This window comes from Oryctolagus cuniculus, chromosome 1 (genome assembly GCF_051225735.1).
Source record: "Oryctolagus cuniculus isolate XC-2025 breed Fujian yellow rabbit chromosome 1, ASM5122573v1, whole genome shotgun sequence".
NCBI lineage: Eukaryota > Metazoa > Chordata > Mammalia > Lagomorpha > Leporidae > Oryctolagus > Oryctolagus cuniculus.
The window spans coordinates 177,217,696-177,231,016 of NC_142867.1; the positions used below are offsets into that span (position 1 = coordinate 177,217,696).

Sequence of the window (13,321 nt, forward strand, 5' to 3'; positions counted from 1 at the left end):
CAGAAAGTTGTTTTTCAAATTAATTTTCTACTGTGGAATTTCTGCAATATACTCTATTTTCAAATCATGAAGGCTCCAGAGCACAGAAATATGAGTACAACTTTCCCAGGATAATCAGCTCCAGCCTTTCTAGAATATATACACATTTGCCCCATCCAAAATGCTACTCTTAGAACTCATGAAAGGAAGACAAATATTTGTCAACTGGTATGCAATGTGAGGAATTCTGGCAAAAGCCTTCACCAATAATTTGTTATTTTCTTTTATATCTTGGAGATGCTCATGTTATGAGGCTTCAACTGTTGCAGTGTAGTTAATGAGAATAAAATATACTGCGATGGAAATGTCCCTGAAGTTTTCTTCCCAACGTCATTATAGGGCATGGAGATTCACTTATGGCTCTTGACTTGTGTTCTTTTCCATAAGAAGCTAGACAAAGGAACTTAAAAATTGTGCTTCAATATTAAATGCAAACCAGATCTTCCTCACATTTATCCATCAAAAGCACTTGTATCTCTCTCTTATTTTTTTTTTTCTGGTTCAAAAATTTGATATTTGAACATTTGCTATTTAATCCTTGTGATACAAACACCAGGAATGTAAGGAATTGTTGGTGTTCTATCAGGTCCCCAAAGGGAGCTTAAAGTTCTTCCAGTGAAGTTATGAAGCTGTGTGCCCTGCCATTTTTTAAGACTTCACTAAATGTTAATCACTCCCAGATAGTAGATATTCAACCATTTATGAACACTGCTTATTCACTCAGCTCTCACAACTATTGAGAAATCTCGAAATTACATCATTTGTCAGACTTCAGTTTGGGCTACAGCACTGTTTTTTCAAAGTTTGAACCTAGGACTAACATTCCCTAGGGATTCCTCGATGGAAATAAAAGGTTCTGAAGTTAGAAACATAATAAACATGTCCAGCCAATAACCACTCCTGAATATTCACAGACACAGTGTTATATTAAATATCCTATATACTCATTCATGAATAAAAATAATTTTTGTTAAAATAGAAGAGTCCAAAATTAGCTGACAACTCTTATATCTAGCACATCTATTAACAACCTTAGGTTCTCATTAAGAAATGCTGGTCTCTGATTCTGGTTCTGTCAGCATGCTGCCACGTTCCTATTTACTGTTGTTTATTTCCTGATTAAGCTCATGATACTAAATGGGCATTATTACTCTCTAGTACCCAGTGTTCCCTTGGGCCCTTTGGCTTAATTCATTTGCTATCCAACAGAAGTCTATAAAGTGCAAACTGAAATTTAGTACATCTAAGGCTATCTTACTAACTAGAATAGTTAGTAAGATATCTTTATGAGTTAGAAATCATTATGAGTTAGAAATACATTAAAGCCTCAGAAAGACTTGCTGTAGAAACTTACTTATACAACTATATATTTTTTAATTTTTATTTATTTATTCTTTTGAAGATGGATTTACTTATTTGAAAGAGTTACAGAAAGGGAGGGAGAGAAAGAGAGAGACAGATCTTCCATCTGCTGGTTCACTCTCCAGATGGCCACAATGACCAGGGCTAGGCCAGGCCAGGAGCTTCATCTGGGTCTCTCATTTGGGTGCCAGGGGCCCACACACTTGGGCCATCTTCCGCTGCTTTTCCCAGGACATTAGCAAGGGGCTGGTTCAGAAGAGGAGCAGCTGGGACATAAACCGAACCAGCACCCATTATGGGATGCCAGCATTGCAGATGGCAGCTTTACCTGTTATGCTACAACATCAGCCTCAATTATAATTTTTTTTTTAAAATAGTGCTTTATTTTCTAGTAACTACAGCAACCAGAACACAGTACCTAATTATTGTCTATTTGAGATCCCAGTGTAGTTTTTTAAACTACTGTTAAAATTATAATCACATACCAATATAGCAAGTATTGTAAGTTTTTACTAATATGTCAATTATTTTATTTAAAGTTTTATGTCTCATTTGTGCTTAAAAATAAGTTATCTCAGAGCCATAGAGACAGCCTCCTCATAATTCGGCTTATATTACTTATTTTCTGTGAAGTCCCCCCTTTTTTCTTTTTTTAATTTTTTGACAGGCAGAGTGGTCAGTGAGAGAGAGAGAGACAGAGAAAGGTCTTCCTTTTGCCATTGGCTCACCCTCCAATGGCCGCCGCGGCCAGCGCACTGCGGCCAGCGCACCGCGCTGATCCGATGGCAGGAGCCAGGAGCCAGGTGCTTTTCCTGGTCTCCCATGGGGTGCAGGGCCCAAGCACCTGGGCCATCCTCCACTGCACTCCCGGGCCACAGCAGAGAGCTGGTCTGGAAGAGGGGCAACCGGAACAGAATCCGGCGCCCCGACCAGGACTAGAACCCAGTGTGCCGGTGCCGCAAGGCAGAGGATTAGCCTAGTGAGCCGCGGCGCTGGCCACAAGTGACTTTCACACTTAAGACTTTTTTCTTAATAGCAAAAATTTTTTTTTCTGTTCAGCAGGTCAAGTGCCAGAAACTTGGTTTATCCATATTTGTGTACTCAGTGTCTACAAAAATTTTTGCATATAATAGGGATTTGAGAAATATTACTTGAGCCAAATTATCTCAAATTCTAAATGTGCAGAAATCAATAAAATTTTATTGCATATTAAGTCTTTGAATTTAAATTTTATCTAAGACTATAAATTGTTTAAACACACATCAGATGAAGAAGCTGATTTTTCATTTAAAAATCTCCAGCTGGCTGGTGCTGTGGTGTAGTGGGTAAAGCCACTGCCTGCAGTCCTGGCTGCTCCACTTCCGATCTAGCTCTCTGCCATGTCCTGGGAAAGCAGCAGAAGGTGGCTCAAGTACTTGGGCCCCTGCACCAGTGTGGGAGACCTGGAAGAAGCTCCTGGCTTCTGGCTTCGGATCGGCGCAGCTCAGCGGATGGAAAACCTCTCTCTCTCTTTGCCTCGCCTTCTCTCTCTGTGTAACTCTGACTTTCAAATAAATAAATTAATTAAAAAAAAAAGAAATTCCCAGCTGCATTACTGTATTTTGATCACTAAACGTCTGTTAAATAATGTTCCAGGAGTTCTACAATCATACTTAGATGAATGAATGACCACTAGAATGGCAATGGCAAAGTAACTTTGATAAAGAATTATTCCAAATGTCAAACATATAATTTATCTATTAAACTGATCATTGAAATAAAACTGAATTTAGTCTCACGAAAGTAATTTGAATTAGAGGAAAAAAACCATGTCCCATCTTTTGTTTTTCCTTTTAAATCAGAAGTTACAAAGGATTACTCTAACCATTTCAAGAGAAGTACATTATCTAGGAATTAAATCTAATACAACTCAGATAGAAAAAAACTCAAGACAGATAGTATCTCAATGGAATTTTTTGTGGAGTAAATATTGGAATAAAAGAAATTTTCAACCTGCAAATTGACAGACTGAAATTGATTCTATTAATTTAATAATTAAAATCTTAAATTATGGAAAATAGAATTTAAAAAAGAAAAATTTTAATTTAGGTGGAAGCACTCAGAAGTTTAGGACCAGGGGACTCATACAAAGAGACAAAGAAAGGAGATACATTCTAAAATTTAAGAAGGACTGAGCAGTTGCTCTCTAGCCCCTTGTTGATGGTACAATGCTATTTTCCTTTTTCTTTCCTTCTTTATGTGTAAAAGAACATAAACTAAAAATAATTTATTTCACTACTCATCAGAAGAAATTCAAGCAAATTACATGGCCCCAATTAAGTGTTTAGCACTATTCAATAGTGTTTAAAAATTTTATGCCTGTATTTTGTAAAATTATAAATTATAATTTTTATGATAAATGTTAACCATTTTGTTTTCAAAAGACAAATATACAATCAATTATGTTTGTAATATGCTAAAATAAAGCATTTTTCATTAAACAACTACCAACTGCAAAACATCATTATATGAATTTAGATTTATTTTATGATCTTGACTAAACGGCCAATGCGGCCATCTAGGCAGCAGATGAAAGATCTCTCTCTCTCTCTCTCCCTATCTCTCTCTGTAACTCTGCCTTTCAAATAAAAAAAAATCTTTAAAAAAAGTGGTTATATGCATTTTTTGCCATTTATAAATATAAGCATATTGTGATCAACCTAGGAGTTACTTAGCAGCAGTTAGTGCAGAAACAAGTATTAGACCTGTCAAAGCCATCACAAATACAGGAGTGGCACGCAATACATGCTCTCCAGAGATCCCTCCTGGCAGGTAGGTAAATGTAAAGAACACTTGAAGATGGGCAAGAGCAACCATGGGGCATTTTGTTTTTCAAATTTAAAAAAAAAAGGCAATTTTCTAAGAACAAAAGGACTGCATTGGGCTTAGCAAATTTATAAAGATAGTACTGTACTGCCCTCATTTTTCCATTGTAGTTGAAGTCTTCTTTCCACAATGGCTTATTATGTGAATTACAAAGTCTTCAGGATATTCAGAATGAAAGTGACAGAGTTTTTCTTAGGCATACTAGAGAATGGAACATCCTTTCTTACTCTCAATATAATATGCAGTTGCAGACTTCCCCAATAATTCTAGCCATCTTGACAATAGAAAATTACGGAGACAATATAACAGTTTTACAAAGAGAAAGAATGACAGTTTCCCTTCTACTTTTCAAAAATGTTTTATAATATGATTTGAGATCAGCTTTATTCAACAGGCTGGAAGAGGAATCAATTCTTAGTAAAGTGACACTCTCTATGATAAAGAACACCTACACTTCTGAACAATACATCCATTCCCACACGTTCACAGTGTTGTTATTATTACCAGTAGAAGCCTTTCCAGAATAATCTGTGACAGGGAAAACATGACTTTGGAATAAACTGACAATAAAATATAAAACAAGCAATAAAATATAAAGGGTTGAGGGTTTTGTTTTTATTCTCACTTCTGCAAGCCTGGTAAAAGTCTCTAATATTTCTTGTCCTCACTAACAGGACTGGGTTCTGTTTATCAATGGCTCATTTATCCAACAAATATTTGTTTTGCCACTACTGTGCATCAAGTGTTGTGTTGGGTGCTGATTATAGTAACGGACGAAACAGAGGTCTGTGCCCTCACAGTGGAGACAGATTTAAACAATTAATTCCCTAAATAAATGAGTTACATATTGTGAGTACAATGAAGGAACAGTCATGGGTGTCAAGAAATAAAAACAGGAAGGCCTAATTTAGCTTGAAATTCCTCAATTGAAGGATTTTCTAGCTGGGGGGGTTAGAAGAGCATTGCAGAGAGGATGGTCCTGGGTACTGCATTTCCAAGCTGATACAAAGCAGTGGGCTGCAGTGCCAGCCTGGAACAGCAGACCAGCACTGGCGGAGGCTGCAGTGTGGGGAGGCCAGGCCTGTCAGTCCTCTGAGGGAATTCTGATTTTGCCCTGAGAGTGCTGGGAACAGAGTCAATCTGCTTACGTTTTCTAGATAAAATACGACTCACTTCTATGGAAGCTTTGAGGGAGAGATGTAACTTTAAGAAATAGATATTATTTGGTTCTATGGACTCAGACTTACTCTTTTTTCTCTGTTCGTTTTAATGTGGCGCACCATATATACCTATTCTTCTTTCTCACAATCAGAGGAAGACTAGAAAGCATGGAAATAGAAAACCTGCGATGTCTGTTGGTATGTGCACATGTATGCAAATAAGGTTTTGTGTCAGCAGAATAAAAATGTTTTTGAAAAGTGTCCTTTAAAACAAATCTGCATTTAAAAAAAAAGTGAAACAAAGGAGCTCTAGAGTATGCTGAGCAATCTTCGCTTAGCCCTTTTGGCCAAAGTCAATTCCTTACTCAAAACCCCTTTATTGGCTGCTCAGAGTTTTTATAGCAAGTACCCTAGGGTCTGAAGAGTAGTGAAAGATCTTCATGGAGAAAGCAGACCTGGAAGGTGGCTCTCCTTTGACATGTTGAGATCTTAACTAGTGAAGAAGTGAGAGTGCAGAGGGTGGGGCCAGGGGAAGACACAAAATCACAGCCAAGGGCTGACTTGAGGCAGGAAGTTGGGAATGGCTGTGTGCGACCCGCGCCATGTGTATTTTTACTGAAATCATTCCGTGAATATAATCCACTGAAGGAGCTAAGGACATGCCATTTCAAGATATACCAAATTCACAAATTGATTATTTCAAGCTGAAATTACTTGCAGAACTGTAACTTCAGAAAGGGCTGTCTGGCCTGTCTTTTCCTAAATGCACGAAGCCACAAGGGTTTTTTTGTTCTTCACATTTCATGGCCAGAAAATGGCTTGATCATCAGAGACTAGGAAGTCCGGTTGCAATGAACCGAATAAAGAACTAACCATACCTTCCACTAGCTTCTATTTCCCACATATCTGTTCACGACATCCCTAGAATTTACCACCTTATGCTGGAGATCCACTTGTCCTTTCATTTCTTCATGGATTTCTTGTTTTGTCTAAAATGTATATAAGCATCTGCTTTGGTCATTTCTTTGGACTTCATTCTCATATGAAGATCTCCATGTGCAGGAAAAACTAACAAAACTTGGGTACCCTTGTCTTGTGAATCCCCTCTTACAGTAACCGAGTTCCTAAATCCAGTCAAAGAACTAAGAGGGGTAAAAAGGATCTCTCCCTCCCTTATATCACGCTGGTTCAATTATGGAATTGGGGATAAATAAAACTTAAGAAAAGGGCCGACCTTTTACTTTGAGGTCCTGGAAGAATCTCCTTATTACTCACCTTGATCTCTTTCATGCCATGTTCGACTTCCAGCAGCTGGTGAATTTGGAGAGGGGTAAAAGTCTCCTGTAGGACTTGGTTCCATATTTTCATCTATGGATATAGTTTTGGGTCTTTTGCTGTTAAAATATGACAATAGTTATATTACTGGGATTTCTGGGAAGATGTATAGCATTTGACTTGAGAAGATTCTTACTGCGGAAATATCTATACAAAAGAAGTTAACAGTATCTCAGAATCATTCCAAGTATTCAAAATATCAACAGGAATAGCAAATAACTCCAGTGGTTTATACCATTTATTATACTATCTTATACCTTCTCCTACCAAACAAGTAAAGTGTTCATTACACTTTTTATCTTTTCAAATGTATTCACAGAGAAATTTCAGCAATAAAAAATTAACTTTTAATGTGATCTGTCTACTAGTATTAAAATTGTGACAGAATTGTGATTGTACCTTATTCTTATTGTAATTGCCACTGATATTAATGATGTTCATTTGTATAGCACTTGCCACTGACAATGTAAACTTTTCCTATTCATTCAAAGATAGGTTAATGGAGTAGAAAAGAACAGAGCTTCAAAAGCAGACAACCTATTATCAAATCTTGACTAGGCCACTTATTAGTTCTTATTAGTTAGCTCTTTAACCTTTCTAAACTCAGTTTAGTCATCTGTAAAATGGAAACAATAAAACATAGTTCAAAGGAGGATGGCGGAGAGGATTAAATAAATTATTAAATGTAACACTCTTATGTAACTGACCTTTAGAATATACTTAAAATAGTAATTAGCAATAGTAACCCTATAATTAATAATAATAATAATGTATTGTATTTTGCTGACTATAAACTATTTCATATATTCTTAATTTTTCTTTAAACACTGGGGTACTGATCCTTTATTCTTAAAGATTAACCATGTAAAAAAGGCACTGCCAAATTCAAGCCAAACAGAAAACTTCACCTCAATTATTATTATGGTTCACCTCAATTATTTAAAAAAGCAAATACCTAGAGAAAAGATTAAACAGCTTTGCTCTGGAATTTGTGATGCTCTTATATTGATATAAGAGCATATTTAATATATTAACAATATAATATATTTTATATATTAATATTTTATATAAGTGTATATTATCACTCTGGAAAGGAGATGGGTCTTGAAATGGTGAAGACCCAACTCAAAAAAAAACACCCAAAATAATACATCTGTACTACTTATCCATCTTGACTGAAGGTTACACTTGGAATATCAGCAGACAGAATGAGAATGCCAATAAAGGACTTAAAAGCAAAGAAAACTCACTCTAGCGCCTCCCCAACATATACTAGCTAAAGCAAGTTGCAGAGCAGGCAGTACATTCATGATAACTGAGAATGAACTAAATTAGTCAAAGATTATCAACTAATTGAACACTTTGGAAAACTATGCTCTAGCATAAGGACTTTAATTTAAGGTTAGATAAATGATACACTTCACTTTTGATATTTCATTATCCCAAGCTTGGAAGTGGTATTAAGGGTAACAGTTACCAGGTTGGACCAGTTATAAGCCAGGGATTACTGCCATAGCAACATCATTTTCAAAGTCACCAAAAGAATTGGCTAACTCATAGAAGACTATTTCATACAACAGGATAAAAATCACATTAATTTTCGTAATTCCCTTTTTCCCCAACAAAGATTTTAAAAGGTGCTTTGGATAATGACATTTAATTGCAAATATCACAAGAAATTTAATTAGGAAAGATTCAAAATCTGCATACTATTAGCAAAAATCGTTTTATTTCTCTTCTTACCCACCTATCTACCTACCTGCATACCTACCTAACCACCTGCATATCTGCCTCTCTCTATGTATATGTGTGTGAATATCTATATATATACACATATATATATGTATATGTATATCTGCATGTAGGCTGAGAACTTGAGCAGCTCCTTTTTCAATTACCTGCTTGGTGGAGAAGACAGCGACCTTTGGAGATTAACCCCAGAGTTCATGTCATGGTAATATGGTTGGCTCGGGATTTCTCCAATTGGGAAGTTGACTCCAGTTCCCTGGGTTATGGGCGCTGAGGAATAAAATGAACAGAAACATTGGGAATGGCATCCACACTTGTCATTTCTATTCCAATGTAATAATGTAATATTTTCCATGCTTCTGAACAACATTGCGGAAAATTCTCTTTACCTTAAGACTCTAATACCCGCCATATCCTGGGGTAGGAACTAGAATCTTTCCCATCATACTGCTGTGCAAATTCAGAAATCGAGGGTATTCAGAGATAATCATTCATTCCTACTTTCCCTAATCCCACTTGCCAAGCTCCCTCACTAATCCCTCTGAAACAGTTGCCACTACCTCCATCACCCCACTGCTCTACAGACAGAGGTCTTGCAGGAAACAGTATCTGACTCCTGTTGCTCAGCACCAAGTTGCCTTACATTAAGTGTGCTCTCAAAAATCAAATCAATGTTCAATAACTAAATACAAAAGAGTTTTACAAATAAATACCAATGGTTATTATTTTATTAACCTTATCAACACTGATATTAGAATAAATTAGAAATTCAGTTATAATTATTTCATATAAAGACTTGTATTAGGGCAGGTATATAAGTGAAATTTGTGAATATAGAATAAAAGCCAAGGTTTTCTTTTCAAAGTATGTATGCAGTTTCATACAGGAATGTAAGCTTTATTCAATAGTCATGCCCTTTTTTAATTGAAAGCTTTTATTTAATAAATATAAATTTCATAAGTACAACTTTTGGATTATAGTGGTTCTTCCCTCCATACTCACCCTCCCATGCCCACCATCCCACCTCCTACTCCCTCTCCCATACTATTCTTCATTAAGATTTATTTTTAATTATCTTTATATACTAAGTAAAGATTTCAACAGTTTTCGCCCACACAGACACACAAAGTATAAAGTACTGTTTGAAGATTAGTTTTACTGTTAATTCTCATAGTACAACTCATTAAGGACAGAGGTTCTACGTGGGGAGCAACTGCACAGTGACTCCTGTTGTTGATTTAATAATCGACACTCTTACTTATGACGTCAGTGATCACCCAAGGCTCTTGTCATGAGCTGCCAAAGCTATGGAAGCCTCTTGAGTCCACAAACTCTGACCTTATTTAGACAAGGCCATAGTCAAAGTGGAAGTTCCCTCCTCCCTTCAGAGAAAGGAACCTCCTTCTTTGATGGTCCCTTCTTTCCTCTGGGATCTCATTCACAGAGATCCTTCGTGTAGATCATTTTTTGCCACAGTGTCTCGGCTTTCCATGCCTGAAATGCTCTCCTGGGCTTTTTAGTTGGATCCGAATGCCTTAAGAGCTGATTCTGAGGCATGCCTTTCTTAAAAGAAAATTTATACTACAAATTTGTAAGTAATTTGAAATATATTTAGGCAGTTTTATACTATAAGGTTCTAATGTGAAAAATTAATGTTTGAATTTACTCATATATGAAGAAGAAAAGTTTTTGTGTATAGTTGTACTTTTGTACACTGGATTATATATATTCAAATTAAAAAAATATTTAGACATCTTGAATAAATCTACAAGACAGCATGTTGTATTGCAATGAACACAGTTTTGGGAGGTAAACAGCCTTTTAGTTTGAACTCCCTCTGCCACTGATGGGCTTTCAGACTCAGTTTCCTAAACCATAAGATGAGAATAATAATAACCTACCACATAGGATTATGTTGAGCATGAACTAAGATAAGAAGTGATAAAAGCCCAGTAATATACCTAGTGTGTAATAGGGGCTAGCTAGCAAGACAAAGCAATTCAAAACAGTGCTAAAAGAAGAAGACATATAAATGTACCTGCTTGCTAAAAGTTTGTTTATTCAACAAGATATTGATTGTGCCCAGTACTGGCAGGTATTGTAAAGGATACAAAATAGTCTCAGAATATTTTTGTCCTTAATAAACATATTGGGCAACATTTTGTACAAATAAAACTCTCAGGCAAAACATGTAAATACCAGAATAATATAGTACGATGAAACTGTCCAGATGAATGACATGATCATTAAATGACTTCAAGGGGGAAAGAATCCAATACAGCCTTGAATTCTCCAATAACCTGTGCAAAAGCCACAGCTGGCACAGAGAATGAGTATGGTATTGAAGGGATGTCATTGGAAACAGTAGTTACTGTAGGAGCAGTCTGGAGCAGAAAAACTACACAAAGTAGAGACCAGACAATTGGTTGTCAAAGGACAAATACTGCTTATGAATAGTTTCTGTTTCTCCACCTGTTTTAATCAGGTTTTCAAGAGCTCTCGTGAGGGAAAGTATGTCCTGGGGCTTGGCAACAACATTCTAAGGCCCCTGAGATTCACTTGAAGAACACATGGCTTATTTAATCTTTCCCTCTCCTAACTGCCTGATGTTGAATATAAAATTCCAAAGAGATCACAGATTTTTCAAGGAATTTTTCTTACCCAGAATTTTTAATAAGTATTCTAAATGTGTAAAAATTGAGTTGCATTTTGGTATCAAGCAGGCCGAGGTTAACGTAAAATGTTTTTCAGAACAGATGATCAAGAGGCACATGTTTTATTACAGGGAAGTCATCAAGGAATATGCAATGACTATCTCTCTTTTCCTACAAAAAATTGAAGTGAATCATTATATACATGAGAAGTGTCAGCTCCAAATTTCTGGAGCTTCTGCCTTCTGTTAGACTGTTCATTTCATATCACATACGCTAACTTCCTTTTACACAGATAATGTTTATGTGCAATTAATAACTGCGTCGGGTGGCTTGAGTTATTTAGACAGCTAAAATGTAGCTGTTTGTTGTGGCTTGGGGTATCCCAGAGGTTAAAAAAATGCAAGGTAAGAAATCCCAGAGTAACCACATACTTTAAAATTTATTATTAGAACCATGCTCTATGTGACATTAGAAGTAGAGTATGTACTAGAGAAAGCATTTGAAAGACTAGTTAAGAAAGCAATCTGGCTTCCTTTAACAGCAATGTATACAATGGATAGAATTCAAAGGCCAGAGTTACTAACAGGAATGTACAGGTTATATCAAATTATTTGCAAATTTATTATGATCATGCAATATATGGGCAAAGATGGTAGTTTCTATTAAATACATATGACTCCACAGTCAGTACAGTTTGCTTGGCCATAAACATGCTGGGTGTAACTAATTAATTAACATAAAATAATAATTTAAAAAATCTTCAGAAATTTTATTTTTTCTATGTTTTTTTCCCAGTAGGATTAGTCCAGAGTATCAGGATAAAAATAAAAATAATTTGTCTACAGATTTATATGTAAGCATTATAAACATTTGCTATGAATTCTGACACCAAATGGGAGACTACAGGGGGAAGAAAAGGAAGATTAGTAACAAACATGGCCAAAATACTCAAACAGCAAACACACAATGGATTTGATGATAAGGAGAGTGTGTGAGAACAGCAAGTCGCCATCAGCTCTTCCTATTTAAAAGCCTCAGGGAGAACTTGCATCAGACCAAAGATCAGCATTAGCACCTCTTCCCCAGAGTTGTAAGAAGCTGAGCATTGCAAATCATGTTTAAGAGGTTGCCAATGTCCTCTTAGAGATGAAACGCCAAAGAACCTCAGATTCTAAAGGTTAGAAGCCAACCCTTAATCTCTCTTATTGTTCTCCTCTCTCCAAAAGCTGATCCTAAATCAACTTTAAAGATGGAGATAATATCATTCAACGGAGAGATCACTATCCTAAAACTGAATAGCTTCATTAGCTAAAGTCAACATACACATTAGTGGGTCATATGATAATAAAACCCTAGAGGACAGAAACTATTAACATACTGTGAACCCTGAAGAAGTCAGAGTGTGTGCATCAGGGCTGTGTGAAGTTTCTGTTTACTTAACCCTTATTTCATAAACAATGAAGCTCAATTGTGTAAACAAGATTATAATGTGGATACATGAAACACTTAGGAGAATAAGTTTTCAAGCATTTCAGAGACACCTATTTATATATGGAGGAGAAAATAAATGTTTGCTGAATAAATTAACTAATGAATGAATATAGATAATTAATGTACTAATTACAAATTAGTAATGGTAGGTCTAACAAATAACCTAGAAACTTCTAAGAGATGACAGTATGAATGAGAAATGACTGAGGTGTTATCCTTTTTCAGAGCTGTTAAAGAAAGGTGTTCTCAATCTATTTTTTAATGTTTTAAATTCAGATTTTTCAAAATATCACTCTGGGCTTTTGAAGGTTCTCAGGGTGGTTTTCTTTCGATAGCACTTAGCGTAATATTATCCATAATGAGGTACTAAATAAATATTTTCTGACAGACGACTCCACTGCCCTTCTCATACGAAGGATGAAACTCTATCAGGGAACTTAGTGAAATACGAATTTAAGCAAATAATTTGATAAGTCTCCCAACTGCAGCAGCACAGCCTTTCTGCTAAAGAGTAGTATTGACTCAAACACACACACACACACACACACACACACACACCTTGAAAGAGCCTCTTCCTTTACATGATGTTGCAATGCGCTCATGAATAAGTCAGGCATATTTCTTTCCAAATCTAAAACTAAAAAAACTTAAAAACTTTCAAATGTC

General features: G+C 36.0%; 1 protein-coding gene across 40 annotated transcripts in view; it reads right to left on the minus strand.

The window, feature by feature from the left end:
* NFIB (nuclear factor I B) overlaps nt 1-13,321 on the minus strand; it is a 494,444-nt gene that overhangs the window by 60,278 nt on the left and 420,845 nt on the right. For all 40 annotated transcript variants that reach the window (XM_051857860.3, XM_070052215.2, XM_051857855.3 and 37 more), the window contains 2 exons: nt 8,660-8,780; nt 6,702-6,820 (listed from right to left, as the gene is read on the minus strand). In XM_051857860.3, coding sequence (XP_051713820.1) covers nt 6,702-6,820; nt 8,660-8,780 — 240 coding nt within the window. The remainder of the gene's footprint in view (nt 1-6,701; nt 6,821-8,659; nt 8,781-13,321) is intronic.